Source organism: Heloderma suspectum, chromosome 1 (assembly GCF_057233095.1).
Source record: "Heloderma suspectum isolate Gila_16-S chromosome 1, 16-S_ref, whole genome shotgun sequence".
Classification (NCBI taxonomy): Eukaryota; Metazoa; Chordata; class Lepidosauria; order Squamata; family Helodermatidae; genus Heloderma; species Heloderma suspectum.
Window position 1 is genome coordinate 131533137 of NC_139458.1, and position 26777 is coordinate 131559913.

At 42.5% G+C, this 26777-nt stretch overlaps 1 protein-coding gene and 1 pseudogene across 2 annotated transcripts; both read right to left on the reverse strand.

Moving 5' to 3' along the window:
• Nucleotides 1–26774, reverse strand: MRPL21 (mitochondrial ribosomal protein L21). The gene is made up of 8 exons (XM_084858203.1): nucleotides 26675–26774; nucleotides 20835–20895; nucleotides 10437–10522; nucleotides 6862–7025; nucleotides 4985–5037; nucleotides 3245–3340; nucleotides 1161–1264; nucleotides 1–169 (listed from the first exon to the last, which is right to left on the reverse strand). Exons 1-8 carry the CDS (start codon nucleotides 26742–26744, stop codon nucleotides 105–107), a joined length of 699 nt encoding a protein of 232 aa, XP_084714329.1. The 5' UTR covers nucleotides 26745–26774; the 3' UTR covers nucleotides 1–104.
• Nucleotides 18301–19933, reverse strand: LOC146357880 (E3 ubiquitin-protein ligase RNF4 pseudogene; annotated as a pseudogene). Its single transcript, XR_014792306.1, has one exon. The product of XR_014792306.1 is annotated as an E3 ubiquitin-protein ligase RNF4 pseudogene (transcript).
• Nucleotides 26775–26777: the final 3 nt, after the last annotated feature.

A 26777-nucleotide genomic window follows, 5' to 3' on the forward strand; every position in this document is an offset into this window, starting at 1 on the left:
TAACAATAATAATTTCTTTATTGACAATAACCAAGTGCAACAGAAACATTTTCAATTTTCATATTGCCCTACAACTGTAATAACAAACCAAGTACAACAATTCATCATGATAGAACGGGAGCAATTTCAATGTTATTTATCCGGAGAACCGTTTGTGGCTGAATGACAACTGAAAGAGAATGGAAAAATACTAATCAGCACAACAGTCTTAGAATGGAATAACTTTATATGTTAACACAAAAGACCAAATAATGCTGTGATCCTGATTAAGGAGAAGCACAGTCAAATCTGTTCAATTTTTAATTCTACAGAATATACATGTGAAAAGATTTTCTGCCAGTGGTACTGAGGAGCAAGGAATCACTCAGGAAGAAGCTGCCTTGTTAGAATGCTAATCAAGGCTTGACTAAAGATGTTGTTTCAGCTTGTTAACATCTGTGGATTCATATGCAAGATTTGGAGCTGCTGGAAGGGAACAGCCACACTTTATTTCATTGAAAGTGGTGAAAGCTAAACTAGAAAGGATTGATTGGCAAAATGGTGAAGAGAAAGGAATTTATATGAGTTGTAGCTGTCGGAACACCATCCCAGTTATTCTGTCCCTTTTTATTTATTTATCACATTTATATCCCACCTTTTTCCTTCCTTAAGGAACTCAAGGTGGTGTACATAATCCTCCTCCTCCATTTTATCCTCACAACAACAACCCTGTGAGGTGGGCTGGGCTGAGAGTCTGTGACTGGCCCAAAGTCACCCAGTGAGCTTCCATGGCCGAGTGGGGACTAGAACCCGGATCTCCCAACTCCCAGTCCAACACTCTAGCCACTACACCACACTGGCTCTCAGGCAGAGTGCTCTTTCAAGCTGGATCATATACAGCCTCCAGTGTCAGAGGCATATGCCTATATACGCCAGTTGCTGGGAAACATGAGTAAGAGGGTGCTATTGCACTCAGGTCCTGCTTGTGGGTTTCCCACAAGCAGCTGGTTGGCCACTGTGTGAACAGAATGCTGGACTAGTCTGATCCAGCAGGGCTTTTCTTATGTTCTTATCATATTTCTACATCACAATGTTTGTATAGAACTAGCTTAAGTACCATCACATCATTTTACTTTCTTGGGACTGGGAGAAATGGGGTTATGCATTTTTTAAAATCTTACTTCTTTTCCTCTGGAAATGCCGCTTTCGACGGAACCTCATATTAATTCTTGGCCAAGATTCGGTCTTCTCGATAACAGTGGCCTCCACGCGGACTAGGTCCTTCCTTTATAGTAAAGAGAGAGAGAGAGAGAGAGACAAACAAGCTGCTCACATTACCTCCTAATCAAGAAGAAGTTCCCTTAGAAACGATAATAATCGTGTTTCTAGAGCACCTATCATTTATTAATTTAGTGACTGTATACACTGCCTTTCAGGAAGAAACCTCACAAGGCAGCTTACACAAACAGAGACACAAACACACACAGGTGGGGGAGGAGAGAAACAAAACTATGTATCGAAAACAATTGAGAAAACAATTTAGAAAACTATTTAAACATAGCAGGAGCTAAAATATCAAGCCAAGCCAGTGAAAACTTTATTTAAAGGCCAAACTGAATAAAAATGCTTTTAAGGTCTGCTTGAAGGAAACTAAAGAGGGGGCCATATATAACTCGCAAGGGAGGTAATTCCAAAGTTGAGGGGCCACCACCAAAATGTTTCTGTCCGTGGAACCTGCTAACCAGATCTCTCTTAATTTTATCAGCATTTTTTTTTAGAAATGAGAAGCCATCTAGGAGGGAATAGCAGCAAAAGCATTAGAAATTTTAAGGAACGCAAGAAAGGAGATAAGGCACAGGACAGAAAAGTGTAAGGTCATCAGCCCAGCAATGATATGAGAAACTAAAAGAATAAACAACAGAGGCAACAGGAAGAATATATAAAGGTAAAAAGAAGGGGAACTAAGACAGAACCTTTGAGCAAATAGCAGAAGAGAAGGGAGGAGAGAAGGAGGTGCATGCATGGGTAAAAGGCTTGTACATGTCTCAGCTTAATAAGGTGATACGTGGCTGTCTGAATATGGCCAGAGGGTGAGAATCGAGAACCACATAAGTTTATATATATACATATACAGATTGGGGGGGCTGAGGCTGACAGCATGGCTTGCATAAGGCCACCTAGTGAGTGTATGGCACAACTACAATCTGAACTGAGGACTTCCCAAGTCATAGCTCACAGTACAATCCTATACATGTCCACTCAGAAGGAAGCCCCATGGAGTTCAATGGGACGTGCCCAAGAATTGGATATAAGATTGCCTTTGTCTATGTCAGGAACACCCTTGCTGCCTTCTGTAATCCTCAAGTAGCTAGAATCAACACGCAGACAAAAGGGCTCTTTTCCAAGGCTTTATTTCCATTTAACCTAATGACACTTACAGATGCTAACTGCCTGAGCCTAAGTGGAAAACTCAAAGGAGCAGCCTACCAGGGGATTCTAACCTTAGGGAGTCAGTTGGTCTCCATTTGGAGGAAAAAGCACAGCAAGCCTCTGAACTTAAGGAGTAGGAGGGGAGAGTCCACCCCTTTCCCATGGGGCATCAGGGCGCAGCTGTTGTCGTCGTGCCAAGCAGGCTGAGCGCCTCCTCTCGGCGCCCGCAACCTCCCGCTTGTCTCTGCACCTCGCATCTAGAAGCTCAAGTTGTCCCTTCCTCTCCCTGCCAGGGTCACTGTCACTCAGGAATGTGAGCGGGGGGGCAGCCGCTCCCTCCAGCTACGCCTCTGAAAAATGAGTGGGTTCCTCTCCCACGGATTGTATCTCTTCCTCAGAATCAGAACTGCTTTGGGACTCTATGGGCTCAGATCCAACCCTGACAGTCTACAATCCTCTTCCTCAAAACATCCAAGAAACAAAACTACCAGTCTTTTTTGACAGAAGTGGGTTTTTGAGGGGGCGGGGGGAACCAGAACAGGCTACTATAAGCCTGTGAGGAAACTTTTAAAGTAAAATTAGGAAATGTTAATGAATTAGATTGCGGTGAGTTTTCTGAATTCTTTTTATTCTTGGATTAACATAAGATTTAGTGTGAATCCAACCTTATGGCCCCATGAATTGGCAGCAGGGAGAAACTCTGAGCAAAGATTAGCTTTTACCACCTGAAGTGTGATGTGCTTGGTTAGTGTTCAGAACATAGCAAAGCAGCAAGCAGCTCATATTTTGCTTATCAGCACTTTTAAGTAAAACCCTAAATGAAAGCACATCCCACCACTGTTCCTTGATCTTTTGTTTCCTCGCACACAAAGGTGAAAGTTCTGCCTTGATCCGGAATGAATTTTGCTTCTGGTCAGATTTACAGATCAAGCTTGAAATAAAAATAGGAAACACAGTGTTGATCTAACTAGTTTACCAACCAGTATAGGCCAGTTCAGATGGAACACCAGGAGAGGGGGGAGGAGGAATTAAGCAAGCACAGGGTTTGTTTACATCTGAACTAACTCAATAAAATACACTCACATAATCTGAAAATCAAACTCATTAAAGTTGCTTTCACTTGTCACAAAGTCAGTGCCAGACAGAACTGAGCAGTGCAAAAGGCCATGCAGTCCAATCCCCCACCCAAAGGCAGGATCATATATCCACCAGCCCTACCATCTGCAGCCTCCCAATCTAGATCAGCGTATTGCAAGCACAGAGCAGATTTACTGTGGATTATTCAAGAAAGCAAGTTCTTGTGTAGAAGAATCATAGAATCATAGAACCATAGGGTTGGAAGGGGCCTACAAGACCAGGCAAAGGAAAAAGAAAAAGACCATCATGAAGGTTATGTGCCCTCTCTGCTGTTGAACATCACTGAATGGGTCCCAGTAGCCTTTGTGCTGGACCTGGGATTGCTTATGTCACAGGGAAGAGAACCCAAAACCATGGGAAAAAATACACCATGCATCTCAGCTGGCCAAAATAGCTGACAACTGTCTCCCCACCATTACAAAAAACAGTTAATCAGAGAAAAAACAGTTATTCAGAGAAATGAATGAAAAATCATTTCCCTATAAGGGAAGGTTACAACAGCTAGGATTGTTTAGTTTGGAGAAAAGGAGGGTAAGGTGAGACATGATAGAGGTGTACAAAATTATGCATGGTATGGAGAATGTGGATAGGGGCACATTTTTCTCCCTCTCTCAAAATACTAGAACCCGGGGTCACCCCGTGAAGCTGATTGGTGGGAGACTCAGGACAGATAAAAGGAAGCACTTCTTCACACAGCACATAGTTAAACTATGGAATTCTCTACCACAGGATGTAGTGATGGCCACCAATCTGGATGGCTTTAAAAGGGAATTGGACAAATTCCTGGAGGAGAAGCCTATCAGTGGCTACTAGTCCTGATAGCTATGTGCCACCTCTAGTATCAGAGGCAGTCAGCCTCTGTACACCAGTTGCTGTGGAACCTGGGCAGGGGGTGCTGTTGCACTCACGTCCTGCTTGTGGGTTCCCAGGTAGCAGCTGGTTGGCCACTGTGTGGACAGAATGCTGGACTAGATGGACCCTTGGTCTGATCCAGCAGGGCTCTTCTTACGTTCTTAATAACACACCAAAGCCACAGCATAGGAGTCAAAGTGAAAAGTAACAATCCTGCACCTCCAGCCCCAAGACTCTTCTCCCCAATACAGAGACTTCATAGCCTTTAAAACTGTGAGCTGTAATGTCTGCAGACAACTGTCAGTAGCAGGAGCAGCAAGCTCTGATTAGAGCCTTCCTCTCTCCCACACTTTGCTTCTAAGGGCAACACTACGTTCTTTCAGCTGGTGCTTATTATTCTTAGGACTGTCTGAGTACGACATTGTTACTAGGGCAATTATCTCTTTTTCTCCATATATCTTTGCCTCTGTGGTGTTTGAGTGGTTTGGAGACATGCCTTCGTAAGGCTCTCCGTGCTGTTTTTAGTACAGTGCACTTGTCCAGAAAGCATTGCAATAATACTGAATTATTCCAAGCTATGCCTTACCCCAGAAGTGGCTTTCCCAGCAGGGTGAAGTTATCTGCACCAACCAACAATACCTAGGCAAGAGGAAAGGATGCACATTAATAATCATATATTGTCACAATGTCATTAGAATTTTGGCAAGGTATTTGGGGAAAATGCTCTTTAAATCTGTTCTTTGGTTTTCTAGCCAGTTTATGGCTGAATATGTAAGGCTACCGCAAAGGAGCCATAGGCCTGCCCAATAAATACTATCTTTGGTGAGAATTTTGTTTTTGTGCCCACCTAGGAGCATGGTAAGATCTCTCTTCTTATCAAATAGAAGATGGTGAGAGGTGGCAGAGAGAGAAGCAATATACAGCACTGTTTTCACACATGCTGCGTTTTCTTCAGGCACTGTAATAATCTTCAGCAGGGCTGGACCAAAACATTTTGCTGCCTCAGGTGGAACAACAAATGTCACCTCAGTCTCAAAGGCTGACCAAGCTATTTTGGCACCTGAGGCAGAAAATCCCAGGACCACTTCTCCCTAGAAGTACAACTACAATGAAAATAAATTAAATAACTAACAATTTTCTGCTCTTTCATGATGAGCAAAATCAACTACCTGAGGTGGCTGTCTTGCTCTGCCTAACTGTAGGGCCAACCTTGATTGCCACACATTTTGAAAGGGGACAGCAAAGTCATTCAGAGCAGGTGTGCATGTCAACATATAAGTGTAGCATGTCTGGACCACAAAAGAGCGAACTCTTTAAAAGATGTTACTCATCAGTGTTACCAGTCTTAAGACATGCTATGTGGTAGCATGCTTGGAAGTAATATTGAAGAAAATGATATTGGCTGATTTGGTTTGAATTAGGCAAATAAACCATCTGTCTTCTACATGAAAGTCTACAGTAACTTCGAGATTTACCCCCCTCTAAAACACACTGAAATTGAAGTCAAAGCCCAGCTGAATCCAAGCAGGTATCTGTGGCTAGAATTCTTTTCTGGATTCAGAAAATTCATCTTCAGCCACTCAGTTGTGATGACACATGTGGATGGCTAGTCTCTATGCAGGGCATTTCTGTTAATGAGGATTTCAGCATCTCCTTTCAGCAGCATGGAAGGGAGAAAGACTCAAATTTATCCATTGCATTAATGTTTTAAGGCAGGAGTTGGCAACTTCGGCAGGTCCGGAAGCTTATTCCCCCAAGCCCTGGAACCCACTGGGGCTTCACCCCTTCCCGCCACCACAATTGCTGCTGCACTGCCAATTTTGCTGCCGAAATTCAACAGCATGGCTGTGGCTGCAAAAAACGCATAATTTTTCCTTTCAATCAAGGTGTGCAATGTGCTTCCAGGCCTTCACACATGACTTGTTTTAAAGCAAAAAAGCCCCCTCCCCTTTTTCCAAGATGAAACCGTGTTCTCCCAAACATTAACCTACCTTATGGAGTCTATACAGTTGCATTATGATTACAGAGAATAGCTCAGAATCAGTTTGGCATATGTTCTAGTGCAGTCTTCTCCAGCCCACTGGCTGGGGATGATAGATGTTGCTGTCCAATACATCTGGAGGGCACCAAGTTGGAGAAGACTGAGCTAGTAGCACGAATGCATGGAGAACTGTTACTGTTAATCAGCTGTTTATATGGGGAAAGATGCAGTCATTTGCAGCTGCCTTTTTGCCCAAGCTATTTCAGTAATGGGAATTACAGGGACCATCCCCAATATAAGCCGATGAAGAAAAGTGGCCTTACTTGTGTGAACCAGACCAAATATCTAATGTAATGTCTTAAAATGGGTCTGACATCCACACAATAATCCCATTATTATTCAGGGGATCCAACCCATTAAAATGCGAGGACAGGAATGAAATCTCTATATGGGGATAAAACAGGTGCTATTATGAAGCTTACCTTTTCCATTCGGATTCTGTCTCCACATTCCGCGGGTATATGACTTTCAATTAAAATCAAGTCTTCACTGGTGACTTTCCACTGTCTGCTGGCAAAGTGAACAACGGCAAACAGTCTTCCATATTGTCCAGTGGCAATTAGCTCATTCACTTGTTGTACAACCTCTGGATAAAAACGGATACATTAGTAAACAAATGAGGTAATGCCTGGTGTATGTATTGCCCTTTAACATATAGGGTCCACAACCTTTTTGAGCGGGTGGGTACATTTGGAATGTTGGGAGTGTCATGGGTGCCCTCACAAAATGGGTGCCATCGGGGGGGTCTGAGCTCCAAAACACAACAACACTCTTTCGAACCCAAATAAAGACGGCAATGGAGGGCAGAACTTCATTTTGCAGCATACCAGCCTTCCAGTTGTTGTTAATTTTAAAAAATACTTTTTAGCCATAAAATACAACTCAGGAAGAGCAGAGAGCTTGGCGGGCACCAAGAGAGGTGTTTGTTAGGACACTGGTGCCCACAGGCTCCACACTGGAGATGGGAGATATTTGCCTCTTATAAAACAAATAGTCCTTTCACAGCAGTGCAATGTGCATGCCACATTCATTGTCATCCATCCACTACAGAAACATATTCTAAACCTGAAGCTGCAGTGAGTTGTTCTGAAGATTATCTAACGTTAAACACAGGATGGCCACCTTTCATACATTCAGTGGCCACTCTGGTCTCCAGAGAGTGGTCCCAGGGCTAAGAGTTTATTTTTCTGCCCAACATCCTGGATGGTTAAGCTCTAGAATAGTCACAGCCACCTAGTGTGATGTATCTCAGCATTAGGGAGTGCACGTGCTTAGGCATGCACTGTTGATCAAGCCAAAGCAAACTGAGACATAACATTCAAGTGTGAAATCTCACACACATGCACTTAATTTTAGGAAAACCAGGGCATCAGCACATCTTGGCTAACATCTGGTAAAATTCCTCAGAGGCCAGATGAAATTGCTCTGGAGCCAGATTTGGTCTCTGAGCCACTTGGGCCATCCCTAAATCCCATTCAATTGTGTCAGGAGTTTAAAAAAACAATATCATGAGGTCACCACAAAAGTTTCAGGTCCAAGTTCTAAACTTTCAGTCAGACCTGTGATATCATTCACTCTTCCTGTTCTTAGCTCAGTTACTACGTTAATTCCTATCCCATATGCTTCATGTTAACCGTCAGATATATATATAAGGCAGAGGTCCCCAACACAACACCTGTGGGGACCCCCAATGGTGCCCACAAAACTCTCCACTCCCTGTCCCCTTCAAAAAAATGTGTTATAGGATAGTCTTCTTTCTCTTCCCTTCTAGCCTGTAGCCTCGCTCTCTCTCTGCTGTACTCCTTTGCCTTGCTGTTTCACCTCCTTCCTGGCCTCTAGCTCTATTTCTCTCCCCACCTCTTTACCTTGCTGTTTCTCCCTGCTCCTAGCCTCTAGCCTCACTATTTCTCTCCCCCACCCCCCACCCCACTACCTCTTTAGCTAACTTTTGACCAGCCAGGCTCCCACTGCAGCCATTGTGTGCCTAGCCACATTCTCTGTGGGAGCCCTTTTGTGGTGGTGCCCACAGCATTTCTCAAATAACCAAACATGCCCACAGGTCCAGAAAGGTTGGGGATCTCTGCCTTAAAGAGCTAGTGCAGTCTGCTGCTCATGCTAGTAGCCTGTGTCTGAAAGTTCATTTTCCTGCACTGTTCCTAGCAACGACTAGAAAGACATCAGAAGGCCAACACTGTCCCCTTCCAAGCTTGCTATTTGATATAGCAGACTGGGTACTCACTGAGTTACGAGTACCCCTAAGTGTTCAAGCTGCCATTTAAGCAGCAAGCAGCCACAGTGATGCACAAATCCATTTGCTTGTAAACTGGAACTCCTGTTTCGAGCTTAAACTTGCGCTCCCTTCATCTGGTGAGTCTGAACACAAGAAGGGGCTCTCATGTACGAGCAACAGGCTAGCTCTGCCCCCTTAGAGAGCTTCGGCTATTGGGCAGTATAGAAATGAAATAAAAATAAGTAAGTAAGTAAGTAAAGTAGATGTTGACGCACATCAGCCACCTCCTGGACAGTGCACAACTGGCACCAGTCTGAAGGGGTCCTACACATGTGGGGCTCCCTCCATGGGGACACAAATCCTGATTGACCAGCAGTGGTGAAGTGGAGTCAGGCTCACAGGGGCGCAGCCCAGACACTTCTTTAATTAGTAGGGGAAATGATGATGCCATCTGCCACCACTAGCCCTCAGATGACCGCGTCCCCTCTGAGCTTAGCTACAATCCTCACAGGGGCTGGGGAGAAAATGGATTTTCCCAGTAATAGCCTCTCCTGGACAGGGATAGCTTGGCCACAGTGATACTGGTGCTAGTAACCTCCAGACTGGATTACTGCAATGAGCTCTATGCGGGGCTGCCCTTAAGGCTGGTCCGGAAGCTGCAGCTAGTGCAGAACGCAGCAGCTCAGCTTGTTGTCGGGAGCTGCCCCTTTCCAGCATGCAACTCCTTTGCTGAGGGAACTGCACTGGCTGCTGATTCACTACTGGGCCAGGTTTAAGGTTTTGGCATTAGTATAGAAAGTCCTAAACAACTTGGGATCAGGATAGCTGAAAGAGCACATTCTCCCCTATCAACCTGAGGTCATCAGAGGGCATGCTCCTGGTGGATCCACATGGACCTATGGCGTGATTGGAGTCCACCCAGAGAAGAGCCTTCAGCATGGTGGCCCCTTTCTATGGAACTCCCTGTCTCTGGCAGTCAGGCAGGCACCACCACTGTGTTGTTTCCGGTGCCTCCTGAAAACAGCTTTATTCCAGGAAGCCTTCCTTGGCTGACCAGCCACAGTTTTATTGGTACTCTGTTTTTTAAAATAATAATTTTAATATAGTGTTTTATTTATATTTTTATCATTTGATCGTTTACTGTTCACCATTCCAGAATCTACTTAGAAGTAGAGTGGTATATAAATGCTGCAAATAAATAAATAAGCAATATATAGTTCCCTCTTGCAATGCAGAGTATTTTGGGGTGGCTTGGTCTTGAATGGGCCGTTCAGACCCATTAGCTTTATAAATGGATCAACACAGCTGCCTGCATTTTTGGACTCACCTTGGGGGTGTGGCTATGGGGATGGTCATGATGAGTGCCTGCACTTCAAAATTTATCACTACACCACCGTTGACCAGCATTCGTGTCCCCATGGGGGAGCCCTATGCACACACATCCATACACGTATAGGGCCCGCCTCAGACCAACACTGATCCCATCAGCCAAAGGGGCATGGCCGATGCATGTGTCAGCATCTAGGGGGCAGCGCTAGCCTGCTTGTGCATGAAAGCTTTATTACTGACATGTTTGTCCTTTCCTTTATCTCTTGCTCCCATTTTTCCTATACTAATGATCTTTGTACATCTGTGCTATGTAGGCTGGAAACAGAAACAAACAAGGGACAATGACAGAGAAATCAAAATGACGCATACAAGCAAAACAGAAAGCCAACAAATTGGTACAGCCACACTCTCAGCTTTTGTGCAGCTACAGATATTTACCTCTGTGGTGCTTTATCTCCTCTACTGGGTTGGGTAGTTTAATTTTGGGCCACGAGGGTGAAGACAATGATGTTTTTGGAATGAGCCTGTAAAATAATAAGACTATGCTGTTACAACTGTTATAGCCAAGAGCTCCAGCCAACAATAAAGTGTATTTTAATTATTGTCTTTAAGGGCACAATCCTATGCATGTTTAGACAGAAAAGAGTCCTACAACTCCCAGCATGGCTGGCAGGGGAACGCGGGGAGTTGTAGCCCTCTTTTCTGTCTAAACATGCATAGAATTGCACCCTAATTAAGGAAGAAAAGGATTTCCATTGGAAACCATAAAGTACAGAGGAATAGAAAACTCGAGTGCAGACTTAGTTTGGGAACTCTTTCCATCTTTTGTATCCATCTGCGTTTTTCAAAACTATTTCCTTCAGCTTTTACTAACTGTGTGATCCATATCTAGGGAGATGTTCTGTTACTGGGTTGAAGCTAATACTGGTCATCGGTTAGCGCAGGGGTGGAGAACTCAGGCCCGCGAGCCACATATAGCCATCCTGGAGACCCAATCTGGCCTTCTGGGGTTCCCCAGATGACCACACCCCTTTCCTTGGCCACACCCCTTTCCCCTGACCTCAGATCATTTACTGGTTTTCCAGCTTTTGTACATTTTCCCCCCATTCTGAAAGGTTGAAACACCTCTCCTAAGGCTCAGGTACTGGCAGTGAGAGCTTTAAGGAAAATATCCTGGTATTTCAGCCACACCCATTTCGCCTTTAGCTCTGCCCACCACTGGAATGCAGCCTCTGAGAGCTTCTCTGAAATTGAATTCAGCCTCGGGCTGAAAGAGGTCTACCACCCTTGCATTCATGGAACGGAAACTGCTAGCAGAACGGATTTCCCCGTCCCCTTGCAGCCCCCCCCCAACTGGTTTGGGGACCCTCCAGAGTAGATTTGGGGCACAGGTCTCACGTAACCAGTTGGGGTGAACCATTCATGATAAAGAAGTATAACTAAAAGGAAGCATAGCTGCAGCAGAAGTGGAAGCATGGCTGTAGGAAGCATGAAGCATGGCTGTAGCAGAAGTGGAACCAGAAGAATTAGTTAAGTTAGTTATGCAACTCCTGAGCACAGCAGCTTCCCTGCAGGTGCAGATGGTTGGACTTCCAACTCTATGGTTTTAATGGGGAGAGGCCACAACTCAATGATAAGAGCACATGCTTTGTACCCTGGATGCCCAGGTTCAACCCTCAGAATCTGCACTTGAAAGGGTCTCAGGTGGCAAGGATGGTAAAGACCTTTGCTGGAGGCCTTGGAAAGCCACTACCAGTAATAATGGGCTTCCCATAGGCATCTGGATGTGGGAAGACAATGCTGGACTAGATTGGACTTTGGTCTGATCCAGCACAACTCTTCTCATGTTTATTGGAGGTAGTACTGAGCTGCATGGACCAGCAATCTGCCTAATATTTAATACAACCACTAATTGAAACAATAAGATACTAACTAAAAGAATTATGGTCCTGAAAGATTGATCTAACCATTTTCCACAAGTGAAACAGGATTCATTCACAGGTATCAAATGAATGAATGCTGTGTCTTCATCTACTGTAGCTTTCTTATAGGACAATCAAAGAAGTCTACAAAGATAGGAGACAGGTTTCCTCCTGCTTTGGGGAATCTAGTGTTTGCTAAAGGAAGTCACGTGCTAGTGCTAGGTCCCCAATCCATTCTTCACTCTTCATCCAAGCTGTATTGGGAAGCCTAAAGACCAGCTGCCAGAGGATGTTGACACTCCATTAAATGTTGTTATAGAAGTAGTGGACACTTTGCAGAGCTGTTGAAATCTCAGAGCCTTGTAAGGGATTCCCTAGCTGCTGACTAGAAAGGTTTCATCTTTTCATTGTGCACAGAAAATAACATCTGAACCAGGAGATGCTACAGTTATTCAAATATGGAATCTCCCATTTCAGACTTTTATTTTCTATGCATGGTGAGCAATAGCAGGAGGAAATATGCAAGCTCAAGGTCTGCTCCCAATCTTACTGCGCACAGCAAAGGAAGGGGGCAGGGGAAAGTAAACAGACTCTCTTGTAAAGCCTCCACCAACCAGACTTCAGTTCAGGGTGAACAACCTGTGGGCCTCCAGAGGTTTTGACCAACTACTCCCAACAGCCCTAGCCACTATGGCCAGTGGTGAGGGATGCTGGGAGTTGTAGGCAAAAACCTCTGGAGAACCACAAGCTGCCCGCCCCTGGTTTACCTGAAGAAAGAGTTCCACTAAGTCAGGAATGGGCAACCTGTAGCCCTCGGTCGAATTTCAAAAGCCCTCAGCCAGCAATTAGTTCAGTCCTCTGGCAAGAGACGTTTGTCTCACTCTCCTACCCTCTCCACTGGGTAGAGGAAGAGGGGGAGATGGGGTGAGAGAAAAGGGATGGCCTTAATCACAGATAACTCCCATGAGAATGCAGACCTTGACAGAGACAGAGCAAAATTTAGTGCTAAAAATGTGGTCCAAATTAGGTGACCACGTAGCTCAAATGTTGTAATGGGAATAAATTAAGGTAATTTGCAAATGTACCTTCACATGTTCATACGGATTAAGGGAGAACTAGAACACTGGAGGACAAACAGTCTCTAATTGCAGGGAGATGGGAGTAGGGCCAATGTGAAAAGGTCCTGTCCCACATTTGAAAGCCTCTTCTCTCCCCACACATGGGCACAGTCTACTAGGAACCTCTTCTGTACCAGCCCACTGGAAAAATCTGACACAATGTCTATTCCTCCCCATGTTCCTTAAAAGTCCCATTCATTTCAATAAAGCATGTGCAGGAAATGGACACACCTTTCTCTCCGACAGATGGAATGAATGAGAACCAAACCCTACTCTTGGATTTCCACAGGAACGGCAACGTCCTAAACTATACGTTCTGCGTCATGTGACACAGCCCTGCTGGGATTTAATACTCCAGGAGGAGTATTCAATCCCATGTTTGCATATTCCCCATTTTAAGAATGTTCCTGTACATAAAAAAAAGCCAAAATAAAAAAACAGTGTATCATGGGAAAGGCTAGACTAGAATCCTTATTCTTTACATGCTGGTTTTCCATGATAAAGGCGTTTTGCACTGGGCAGCATTAAAAACAGTCCGCCTCCTAAGAAGTCTGCCTCATGTGATCTTTTCATTTTGTAGATCAGTTTTAAGTTAACTGGAGCCAGGTGATGTGCAAATTATCATATAAAGCAGTTTCCTAGAAAGTGAAGTAAGGCAACCATAATACTGGTTGTTCACAATGCTGTATACCTGCTGGCACTGAGCACGTCTTTGTGCTCACTGAAATTTACGAAAGCATTGAACAATGCTTTCCATGACAAGCAAAACAGACCCAATAGGCTCGGGCTGAATGTTTCAAAACAGAAATGTCTAATCAATTGTAATTCCCATGGGACTTTTAAGAATCAAACACCTTAGCCTTTTCCTTATGTAGAAAAGTGGATTAGATTAGCTAAGCAAGAAAATGCAAAGGAGAGTGGCTAAAAACTACCTTTGACTAAAGAGCTATTGTATAGCTGCCTAGTAATGATGCAGTAGGATCTTTGCACCTTATAGGACTTAACTGTCTACCCAGCTAGGAGCAAGTAAAAAGGGGACGCTAAGATCGGAGAGGATGTGAGCCATCCTCTGACTTCTTGATGGGAGGCAGGGCTTTGACACTGGATATATAAAGCCATCTGTAGAGCTGGCTGCGGAGGCAGGAGAGCTCCAGAACTCTACTGTAGCGGACAGTCTCTTGTTGCCTTTTGGAGACAGGTAAGGCAGAAGGGGACTCAAAATCCTAACACTTCATGAAGCTTTAGTTCATGCAGTGAAATTTTTAGATATTTGTGAAATGACTTCCACATATTTTCATAAGCCTCCTCCTTTTATTATATTTCCCCCAAGCCTTGTAAGTTGTACTCGTGAGAAGTTTCTTTACCGCCACCCTACAAAAACAACGCTGCATCCCTATGACAACAGGCAGCCCAGCAATTTCCCCTCAGAGGACTCACCCCTAATAACCAACATTCACAGACACTGTCATATAACTGCTCAAACTACTTATGCACCTGGCTGCCAATTTCCAAGCTGAATTAGCATCTCCAGCAGCAAGCTTTATCTTACCTACTAGAAATTGTCAAAAACTCCAATGCAGCATCAGCTTTTTCTGGAGATGCAATGACTAACAAGAGACCCTATGCTACTGACATAAAACTGGCAAGTGAAAACTTAATGATGCATTCCCTTTGATAACCAGCAGTGTCCTGCCATCAGTGAGAGCTGATTCCTTCATGTTTACACGAAATGCAGAACCTGTGTCCACATATTAAAAAGAAATCCAACCTTAAGGACTTTGGGACTATATTACTTGATTCTGTTGACTAGATGTTTCAGAACTCACAAGGTGTAAGAATCCAAGTATAAAAGTTCTCATTTGCTAGAGATGGCAGAGAACACGACCCAAGTAGTAAGAAACACAATCTGGGAAGTATCCAATGGTGACATTGTGCTAGCAGGAATGACTGCTAGTGCTTGCTACAGCAACTGCGAACTAGCATGTCTAGCTTTCCAAAGATAAATCATACAGTCAGTCAAAAAGGAAAGCTAATAATTAAATACAATTTTGAAGAGAAAAGGGTTTGGAAGACAACACTAAGAAAATCATTATTATTTGAAAAAGATTAAGAGCATGGCAGTTCAATTATGCCCCTTTAAAAATGGACTAGTGAGTCCTCAAATAGCTTTATTTTCATTTACTGTACAAAAGTCATTGCCTACAAATACAGACCCCCCCCAATAAACTATGTTTACATTAACAAATAGAAAACACAAATAAAGATCTGATATCCTTTACAACCTCCTGCTTTATAACTGAGCCAGCATTATTTGTTCTAAAAATAAATGTCTAAAAGTTAAATAAATGTTTTATATTCAGTAACATTTATTGATCAGAGGTTTGTGGTGCTAATTTTCCTTGAGAAGTGGCAGAACTCATGAAAGCTAACACAGAATTCTGTTGCCTGTTCCATGCTTTACGGCACAATCCTATGCATGTTTAGAAAGAAAAAAGTCCTACAACTCTCAGCATTCCCCAGCCAGCATACAATTGGTTGGGGAATGCTGGGAATTATAGGACATTTTTCAGTCTAAATATGCATAGGATTGCAATCTTGTTAGCATATAAACAAGTATATAGTTCTACGCTCTAATAAACTCATAACGCAGTGTGATGGAGTGATCTGAATAGTCCCTGCTCAAACTATACACAAGATCTGGACAAACATGGCAATCAGCTATGAGTTCTGACTCACTTGCTAAATATTCCTATATCCTAGTTGGTGTCACATGGCAGTTGCAGCCTATATCTACACACAGTGCAGCTTTGAACACTAAGCAGATGCAGTTTGTGTTACTACATTTCTGCCTTTCACTAACTTGGGAATAGCTTTTTAGTTACCAATAGACAATTCCAAACATTGTTTTGCTTTTCTGTTCTGTTTTTTCTTTCACTGCAAAAGATTCAAGAGTTATCCCCTATAATGAGAGAGGTTGTGTAACAGTTGAAATCACTGTGACACATAAAGTTTTTGCTAAAAGTCTTATGCAAAGACTAGATTAGTGAAATATCTTTTAGGTATGTTTTATACAGCATAGGCAAACAGTAGTGAATGCTGTATCCCCACAGTTTCGTGAATATTCACTTTTGCACAGGAATTCAGTTTTTTCCTATTATAACCCAAATAATAGAGACATCAAAAGGTACATTCTACAACTCTGTCTAATAGGGTAAAATGCAATATTGGTGAAGCGTGTACAAGAGACAAACTGTAATTTGAAGTTCTTTATTAAGAATGTCTGTCCAAGCAGAACAGCAGGCTAGTGACTCAAGCAATCAAGAAACGTTAAATTATTTTATTTAGCACTCTATTTGACCTTTCAAAAGTTTGGTGATTGTCTACATATGGCAACTGGGGGGGAGGGTTCAGATATCTTTGTGCATGTTCAGGGTAAAACTTCCATTCACAGTGGTCCTCACTGTTCCACATGGCTGACAGGTATGAAATTTGCAGATAGCTACCCACCGTTGACTCAAGGGTGACAAAGCAACTTCCCTTTCCCTTTTTCCCCCCCAGCTGTGCATTACAGTGCTGAACTAGAAGCACAAACAACGGCCATTGTGTACACCCCCCAAGCTGTACTAAGTAAATACACTAATCCAAGCTGCAATATTATGAGACTTACAGGAGCCCAGCTAACTTAGAGGTTAAGGCGTTATGGTGAGAGACAGTTGATTATCTAGATCAGGGGTAGGCAACTTGTGGCCCTCCAGATGTTTTGACCTACAACTCCCATCAGCTCTAGTAAGCACAGCCAATAGGAAGGGATGATGCGAGTTGCAGTCCAGCAACATCTGAAGGGCCACAAGTTGCCCACCCCTGGTTTATATGGAGAAAGAGTTGCACTAAGTCAGGAATGGGCACTCCACACGTTGTCCTAAAGTTGCCCATACATGATCTAGATACACCATGAGCAGCATCCAACAGGGCTACCCTGCCTCCACTGGTTCTACTGAGCTCGCAGGACCCACCACTTGTGCAACGGGCTTTTGCGTTTCTAAAATAACCCTAGAAAGGGGCAGAAATACTTGTTTATGGATCAGGACAAGTCAGCAAATATCCCTTTTGTGAAGACCATTGACCTGCTCCATTCCTGAAATGAGTGTGTCTGCTAGTTTTGGATTGTTTTTAGAACCGTAAAAGCTCCGTTGCACAAGTGGCGGGTCCCATGAGCGCACGGGCAGCATAGGACACTACCTCATATTTGCTACTAACTGAAGAAAGGGATTACATATATTTAAGAGAAAGCCTATCAGCAACATAAACTTGTTCAGGAAATCAGATATATCAGTAAAGCATCAGAGAAAATGTTAACATTTCAAGCCATTCACTGTTGTAGTATGGAGATTTAACAGGGTTGAGGTAACTTTATGTTACTACAAAACAAGATCCATTCCTCACATATTGGCTGCTTGAAACACAACCATGTGGGGATGCAGCTCCACATAGCCAATCATTTGTGGGAAAGACCTTTCCATGAATTACATTGTTTCACCTGAGGAACAGCTTCACATAAATGGCTCACAGAATGGCGTCTATTTGTTTCAAGTGGCAACAATGGTGCTGACTGCATGTATGAATCAGGCCTTCCCTATAAACAGATGCATACATAGCAAGAGTCATTCACAGCTACCATTATGGGTGAAGGAAATGTTAATTATGGATTCAATTAGAGAGTCCAGACAATCAAACACCATTTTCAACAAAGCATTTATGCATGCATTATTAGAAATGAGCTGTATTGTTTTATAAATCTTGGTCCATTTGTGGACTCAGGAATTTTTATCTTGCCTCTATTAACACAAAGGGAAGCTTGCCACTAGATAACAGATGTTCTCCAAAGAGTGGTTGGGTTGTAGTTCTTACGAGGTGAACTGTGGTACAATGGTGCAGGTTCTCCAGTTCCTCACCACCTTTGGTTGTACCATCATGACCCTAATGGCCTAGTCTTGAAGAAACAATAAGTATACTCTACATCCTTCTTTCTTCAGGCAAGTAACAAAATTGTGCAGAGGCTTTATTTTAGTTCTTCCAAAGTAGTGTGGCAACATCAGGTATATTTGTTACAGAAGAAGCTGTTCCTCAAGCATATGCAGCCCCTGAAGAACGTGAGCTGAAAAAGTTCTTAAAGCAAAACAAACTTTGGACAGTACAACCTGACCATAAAAAGGCCAAGTGAAAAAAAACCCCAAGAGCTAATTGTCAGATTTAAGTCAAATACACAGCCTATATTCCTTTAAAGTTCACTGAAGATTATGAAGGAGTCATAATGAAAGCCCAAATTCTCAGGAGCACCCATGTCTTCATATATAAATTGGATGATACTGTTTGTGATTGAGTTTTTTCCTACAAGTTGGGCAAGAGCTAGCACTTCTAAGAGAATGATGGAGGCACTGACTGCAAAAGATGTGTCCACATTTTGTTGACACTATAAGCCGTCCACTTCTCACAATCTCTGCATAGCCATCCATGCAAATCGGACAACTCACAGTGCCTGACGCTCCTGAACTTGTAAATCTCTCCTTTCCTAGTTCTTTGGGCAACTTACTGGTAACAAATACATCACACTCTCTGCACTCATTGTTGTCGTCATCATCACTACATAATATACAGCTGTCAGATAATGGTCGGCTTCTTAACTCTTGACTTTGCCACTGTCTGCTCTCTTCAACATACACGACAGAATCATTATGTGTAAGATCAACGATGGAAAATTCAGAGGTGAGGTCTACTATTTCTGCGGCAACATTTCCATCAAGTTCCATTGGCTCTACTTCTGAAGTTACTGCAGCTGAAGCTACCATTCTAGTCCGGTTATGCAATTGTATAGAATGAGTCTTTTCTCCACAGTGCTCCCTCTGAATCTCCTCCTGGTCCATTCCTTTGCTATCATTCAAGGGGGAAGTTATTCCCAGAAAAATAAGCTCCGCTCTAGGAGAGGAGCCAGCAGTGGCAGTCTGTAAAGATAAGGCCATGGGGGAAGTGGATGGCAAAGAGGGGATACTGGTTTTAGAAGCAGGTCCTGCAGCCATTTCGCCCAGACCACAGTAAGTTCTTGCTGGGGCGAGCCCACTGCTCTTTTTGCTTTTCCTGCACTTGGTTCCATAATGCTTCCCACTGGCTGAACTCATGGTACACGGGGAGAGCAGAGGCACAGGCTGCACAGAGTACTTGCTTTTCCCCTTATCTCCAAATGCTGCTCACTTCCCTCAAAGTTCTGCAACTTGATGATTATGAAGGCTCTCTAAAGCAATGTCGTGCAACTGATGAATCTTTTGAGCACCATAACTTTGGGGGGGTTGTCTCTTTATTTCAGGTGCTGAGAAGCTGAGAGCAAGCGCAAACTCTTGTGAAGGGTTAGGGTGTCTTTCAGGTTACTCTTTAGAACTGCATCAAAGTAGGAAGAAACATGATTAAGCTGAGCAGCCAGCACACAAGGTTAGTTTTCTATTTTTCAGCCAAGAGGGTAGCAAAACCATTATAATTAAGAGGCATGAACCAGTTTCAGCAATCATACTGCAGCTCACTAAACCAAGATATGAATGAGATTCTGGCTGTGCATGCAGCTCCTTCACTTCTCCCTTCAGATGACTAACTGAGTGAACAAACCAGAAAGTCTTCAATTAGCCATAGTTCCCCATTTTGTCTGAATGGGAAAATTATAGTTACCAGCTTCAGAACAATCCAAGATATTAAACTGCAGTTTGAAGTTGTTTCAATATCCTGGCTTGTTGCAAAGCTGATTAACATAGTTTCCTGGTTCAGACAAAATGGAAAACTATGTTCAGTTGAAGTCTTGTCTGTTGAACAGTTTGTCCATTCACTCATGCATAGCCAAAGGCTTATTAAGCTGAGATATGATTATCTAAATGCAGTCAGTGTATTTCATGCTGTCCTGAGTCTTATACAGAGTCAAGAAATGGAAAAAAGGGACATTCATGGAACATAACAATTATGACTCTGTACGTATTAAACAAGAGGCATATTGAGGCTGTTGGGAAATATTAAAAGTATTATATAGCCTTGAAGTTATTTCTACTAGGTCCCCATCTCCTATGGTTGCCCTTGCAGAAAGCACTTTCAAGGATCTGATGCACTCAACTGATGCATCCAATCTTTGCAAACTACACAGCACTGGTGTACAACCTACACTAGTGATGTTTTGCTTGCCTCTACCGTATATCACAGGGCAAGGGAGATAGCATGGACTGCACCACCCTTGAAGAGATGCCTCCATGGAATTTCCCCACGTATCATAGTTCCTCTTTTTTCATTTATCTTGTTTTGTGTAGCTCTATTCTGCCTTTTTGCACCTAGGAGCCACAAAAACTGTAAGAAACAATTAATCAGTATGCACAAGAATTTTTTTAAATCCAGAAACCCAATAAAAACCCAAGCAACACAGAATAAAATAGGAATTAAGAACAGACTCAAGAAAACCATAAAACTTCCCACTGCTCAACGGCCTGGCAGATAGAAAAGTTTTAACTCGCTTCCCATAAGCCGGCCTGGGGATACCGCAATGGAAAAAGTGTTCCAAAATAAGGTTTTGGGAAACATATTCACATTGTTCCAACTTAGAACCAAAACAGAAGTTTCAGTGAAGGTGCATTCTCAATCACTTCACAGTATAACGTTGTCCTGGTTGGACTCTGGGTGATAACACCGTAAATCAGTTCTTAAAGGAAAAACAAAGGAAGGTTAGAATCCTAGAGGAGAAAGAAAGCACACATTCTGGAATAAATTTATCTTACCCTTGCTTTGAAGAGGTGTTTTGTGAACTCTGACTTCGAGCAGTAGACCACAACAGAGAGGCTAAAAGAGAAAGACAAGAGAATTAGAAACGAGGAGTCTCTCTAGGACCCTGCTATTTTGATAGGCAACCAAGCTGTGCCAATTCCAGAATTAGTGGGAATCGTACAGTGCTGGAAGAGAAGTAGGATGAATATGTTATATTGATCTTTAAGATATTAATTTTGCCTAACAGCAAAACTATTAACAGGCATCAAGATTCAGCTCAAAAAGTCTCTGTAGACCTTCTAGGATTCCGGAACTGGTGAAAGGGAGCTAGGCTTAAAATCTTGCAGGGATTGGGGCTTGGCTCTAACAATCTAATGTTAGAGAATTTCTGGCTTAAATGAACTGAAAAATATCAGGTTAAAAATAGTTTAAACTGAAGTCCTTTACTAAATCTACTGCAGAGAACAAGAAAAGGAAATAATGAGAACAGACTAAAAATGAACATTAACTTGAACAAATTAATGGCAAGATTAGTGAAAATCCCTTCTTGGATGGTGTTATTCCTAATAGCATATTAGTGTAATCACCTTTTGGCAGTCACAGTACTGGACTGACTTTCATTGTAACGAAGGACAACCTGAACACAGTAATTATTCAATGATAAAAAACCAGCCAGTTTAAGACCAGAGTTAAGGCTATCTCATGTTGGCTCAAGCTCCACAAAGCCAGGAAATTGGAAGCTTAGGCTCAAGTCTTAACAGATGTGGCCCCTGATCAATAATGATGCTGTGCAACGTCAGAACTTGTGTTTGTTCAGGGTACTGGAACGTCCTATTTTGTTTAATCAATGGACTGCCATCTTGGTGTCTATTATCAGACATTTCAATGGATCTTTGGTTACGCCTTATTCAGCAAAAACTTTTGTGTCTGGTCTACCGGACGCCACAACGTCTTTTTAATAAGGGTTTGTCAAATTCAGCTAATTGTTGAAGGTGTAATGCAGTCAATGCTTCCCTTATTCATATGTTCTGGAAACGCCTAATGGCTGCCTCCTTTTGGGAGGAAGTTATTATACGGATAAATTTTGTATTGGAAAGCTCTTTAATATTTACTGATGTAAATGTTCTCTTAAATTACTTACCTGCTTCTTGGAATGTAACACATGGTCAGCGTAAACAGATTTTTCGCACCCTTTTGGTTGCTAAAAGACTGATATTATGATATTGGAAGAATAAAAGCCCACTGCCTATAACACAATAGACTGACGACCTAACAACACTAGCAACATTCGAAAGAGTGGTAGACAGGCGTAACTTGCAGATGGACTTATATGTGGATATTTGGTCTGCTTTTACTGAAGCGTGTGTGTAACCTATTTTTTTCCCTTTTTCTTTCTTGAATACTGTAATATTTGAAACTAAGGATTTTAGAATGTTGTATTTAAAAAAATGTTCTTTTTTTGGTTTTGTTGCTTTCAGTTTGTTTTGTTTTGTTAAACTCACAATAAAAAATTGGAAAACAAATTGTGTTTGCTTACAACTTACTCCCCATACATTCATACTTTTCCTTAGTCTTTCACACCCAAATCCAGATGGGGAGAATGGAGTGCCTGGGACCAGCAAAGATGCTCCACATTGTCCTGGCCCTGTATTGCTTTATGAAGCATCGGAACCTTATTGCATTGCTGGAGGAATCCTCCTGTGAATTTACCCATGCTTGTTTGTTGCTTGTAAGCAAGCACAATTTGTGACATTGCACATCATTACTGATCACAGGGCATGTCTGCTAAGGCATCAGCCTTAGCTACAAATTTCCTGGTTTTGTGGTGCTTGAGCCATCATGACATAGCCTTAACTCTGGTCTGATTGGTCTGAGTTGTTTAAAATCAAACTCTAATGGAAAGGTTGGACTAATATTAAGAATTAGCAGAACAGCTTACAGACTAAAAATCACAATCTTAACCTTGCTTACTCTGATTTCAGTGGGACTTCCAGGTTAAGTGTGCTTCAGACTGCACTTAAGGAGCTGGTTCTAGATAGTAGGCTCATACCCAAACATTTTATTTGTATTGCCTCTTTCTGAATTCCTACATTACAAATATTACAAGCTTACAAAAATAAAACATGATCCTGCATATTTATATCTTGCCTCTGATTATTCAATATATGCACACATACAGGATGCTACAAATCCCATTATGTTCACTTGGTATATGTGAACATAGTCAGTTTTTCATCCCCCAAACTTGGGCAGCATTTATAGTTAAAACAAGGTCATGTGTTTTTATTGGCCAACAGGAGGTTTCCTCAATTATTCAGGCAGTCCTCATGTGCATGAGAAGTATAGTTGGCTTTAGAGGCATAGACAGGGCTAAGGGGTTCTTTTGTAGAAAATGGAAGAGCCATGCTAGATCAGACCAAAGACTTATCTAATCCAGCATTCTGATCCCACAGTAGCCAATTAATTAGATGCCCATGGGAGGAGCACAAGAGCACCCTCCCACATGTTTCCCAGCAACTGGTATTCAGAGGTGTACTACCACTGATACTGGAGGTAATAGTGAGCCATGGTTAGCCTTATCCTCCATGGATTTGTCTGATCACCTTTTAAAGCTGTCCACGTTAGTGGCCATCACAGCATCATTCAGTAGTGAATTACATAGTTGAACTATGTGTGGTATGAAGAAGTGCTTTCTTTTATTTGTCCAGAATCTCCCACCATTTAGCTTCACCGGATGACCCCAGGTTCTAGTTTGATGAGAATCACCATTTATCATTTTATACACCTCTATTATCTCCCCTCTTACTGTTTTTCCAAGTTAAAGCGTCCCAAGAGTTGTCACCTTTCCTCAAGGGGAGTTGCTCCAGCCTTTTCTGCATCTTTTCTAGCTCCACATTATTTTTTGAGGAGCTGTGACCAAAAATGTACACAGTCTTCCAAGTGTGGAATACCCTGCTTAGTATTTAAGCTTTACCCTGCTTGGAATTTAAAGTTTAAATACCTTTACATTTTAGAACTGAGTTGTCCTTTGCATGCCAGAAACCTGTTGCACTGGGGCTTACTCCTAAGCAGACATGCATGGAATTGAGCTGTGGCTTGTATACTTGGTGGGAGAACACCCAAACTGGTACGATGTGCATCTTGCCCCCCCCCACTTTGCATTGCCCCCACCCACACTGTCATTAGCCCCCAGCCCCTGTGCCCTAAGCTCTGCCCACTGCTCAAATGCAGCCCCCAAGAGCATTCCAAATTTTAATTCTGCCCCCAGGCGGAAAAAGGTTTGCCACCCCTGTTATGTGGTAAATAACAGTGTGAGGAAGCATAGGAAACAGAGGACATGCAGGCAGGAGGGACTATTGATGGGATACCTCTAGAAGACATAGGAAGAAGGGGAAGCCAAGACTGATAGCAGAATTTAAGATGAACCTCTTATAATAGGCTCTAAAGCTCTCAGGTATTCTAGAGAAGTGGCTTGTACCTAATCATTGCCTGGGGAGTAAAGGTAACTAGGCACAGTGGTTTAATCTGAACAATTGCCTGTCCTCATATATATCTACTCATACACTATGACCTTAAATGGATGGGCCTGCTGCAGGTGTCCATGCAGTTTTAATCTTCCTCACTGCTTTATGCTGCTTTTGTGATCTTGTGGTCTTTTAGTTTATTATGTTTTGTTACGTTTTAATTGTTTTGTTTTTCTTTCTAGTAACCCATCCTGGGAATATGATCGAAGGGCAGTATAAAAATACTGCAAATACTCATTGAAATTTGCCTTTAAGAGGCAAAGTGTGGTTCAAATATCTGTAGTCATAGGAATGCTTTTCAGCCTATATCCATACGGTACTAAAGTAAAGATACTGGTTTGAAAGGGTTAGAAAGCACTATAAGAATGACAAGAATGTTGACTATTGGTAGAGCAACTGAAAATTTATGAGATAGGTCCTTTATAGCTACCAAAAGCAAGCCACTGCTTAAGGCTGTTGACACCTACAGAGCAGTAAGTGCAGGCTTGACTGAGCTTTTACTGCAGATAATTTCAATTTCACTTGCCATCTCATTCAGGTTGCAGAAAGCTAATCTCATCTATTTGCTTCCAGACTCCATAAAATCATGGCCAATAAATATTTTTGCCAAAACAAACCAGTCCTTCAATAGGTGTGGCTCTGCTCAAAGATTCAGCCCTTCGAAATACAGCAGTTTGGTAATGGAAATGACAGTTACGTTAGGAAGTGTTTCTATTGGATAATGAAGGGTGCTATGTTATAAAGTCCAGAACAGCTTGTCTAAAAAAGGAAAATGAATGATGTATGTGATATTCAGCTTCATATGGCTACACCCTACACTCTTCCATTTCCACTAACCACCACATTTAACATAGTTATTTCCCTCTACAACATGTTTCCGAGAAGAAGTTATTTGAAGCAGCACAGAGAGCAAGGTCTACTTCAACTAAGAGCAACTTTACTATTAATATTTTCTTCTTCTTCTCCCCCCTACAGTTTGGGTTAACAGAGCACTTTTGTTTACAAAATCTGGTCCTGTCTGGTTTTTGGAGGACAGGATGCATCACAATCATAGCTCCCCTTTGTAGTCATAAAAGAATAAATTTATGAAACATTTCAATAGAAAAAGTGGGATATTATTTAAAATACATCCAGTGAAATTTTAAAAATCAGTAACCTTTTGAGCTACCTCTATTCAGAAACTGAGAAGAATCAATGAACTTACCTTGTTACTTAATGCCAGATTCCCTCATGTACCTGCCTTATAGAACAGGAATTACATGGTTGTTACGAGCAACAATGAAGTCACAATGTGCCAGTCAACACAACATAACAAGACAATTTAATACATGCAGTGGAGCAACAGTGGGCAGACTTCAGGCTTGTTGGATCTATTTTGTTTTTTACTAGAACCCCAAGATCCACCAACCAGATCCAGGTGCAAAAGACACACTTAGAATTAAAGAACAGAGTACCTCTGAGCACATACTGAGCCTAGAAATGTATTTTTAATACCAGAACTGAACTCAGCTCACAGACCTTTCCAAACAAAGCCCCACTCCTCATTATTCGAAGCTTTCTTCATTTCAGCAGTATAATTTAGAAGGGGGGAGTCATTTTGCTATTGCTATTGTTAAACAATAGCAGAAGTCCTTACCAAGTCAGAAGTCAGAAATCCTTACCAATCTATTGCAAATCGCTCAGTTCTATCAGTAGATCCTGATCTACTTTTTGCCTACATGTGTGGGCAGATTTCCCCATGTACTACCAGCATTGGAGCATGCTTGTAGACCAACTCCAACAAGCCAAGAAAGATGCGAAAACAAAGGATCAGGTAATACAGGTGAAGGTAACTTAAGTGGGGTGGTATGCATGCATGTAAAGAATAAGAACACACCTACTTCATTAATACCCAGGTTTAAGGAATAACAGAGGTGAGGCTGGTTCCTTCCTACTAGACAAAAGTTTCCAAAGGAAATGAGAACTAAATATAGGTTGAGGGGCCTTGAGACTTAAAACAGGGATAGGGAATGTGTGACTCCCTCGATGTTGTCACACCGCAACTCCCATCAGCCTTCACCATTGGCTATGCTGGCTAGTGCTGATGAGGATCGCAACTCAGCAACATCTGGAGGGCCACACGTTCCCCACCCGACTTAAAAGTTACCAATGGAGGAGACTGGAGAAGAACATGGAGAAAGTTCAGATATGACACAGAGAGTGCAAATTAGAGAATAAAGCAGAAGCACGTTAACAGGAAAGCGGGGAGAGAATAGGAAAAGGTTACAAGCAACAGAAAAAACAACCACCGCCCCACGCATAGGTCTCTAAACAGCCAACCATCACCTCACCTGCTCGCGCACCTACTCGACTCAGAAGACGCCCGTAGGTAACAGCAGACGCTGCTGCCGCCACAGCCATCCTTTCTTTTTCCTTGCCTCCCCTAACGGAACC

Coding starts and splice junctions, on each gene's coding strand:
- MRPL21 (XM_084858203.1), bottom strand. CDS start 26,744: ATGGCTGTGGCGGCAGCAGCGTCTGCTGTTACCTACGGGCGTCTTCTG. Junction 10,523..20,834: donor AACACCTCTTCAAAGCAAGG/GTAAGATAAATT, acceptor ATTATTTTACAG/GCTCATTCCAAAAACATCAT. Junction 7,026..10,436: donor GGAGATAAAGCACCACAGAG/GTAAATATCTGT, acceptor GTTTTTATCCAG/AGGTTGTACAACAAGTGAAT.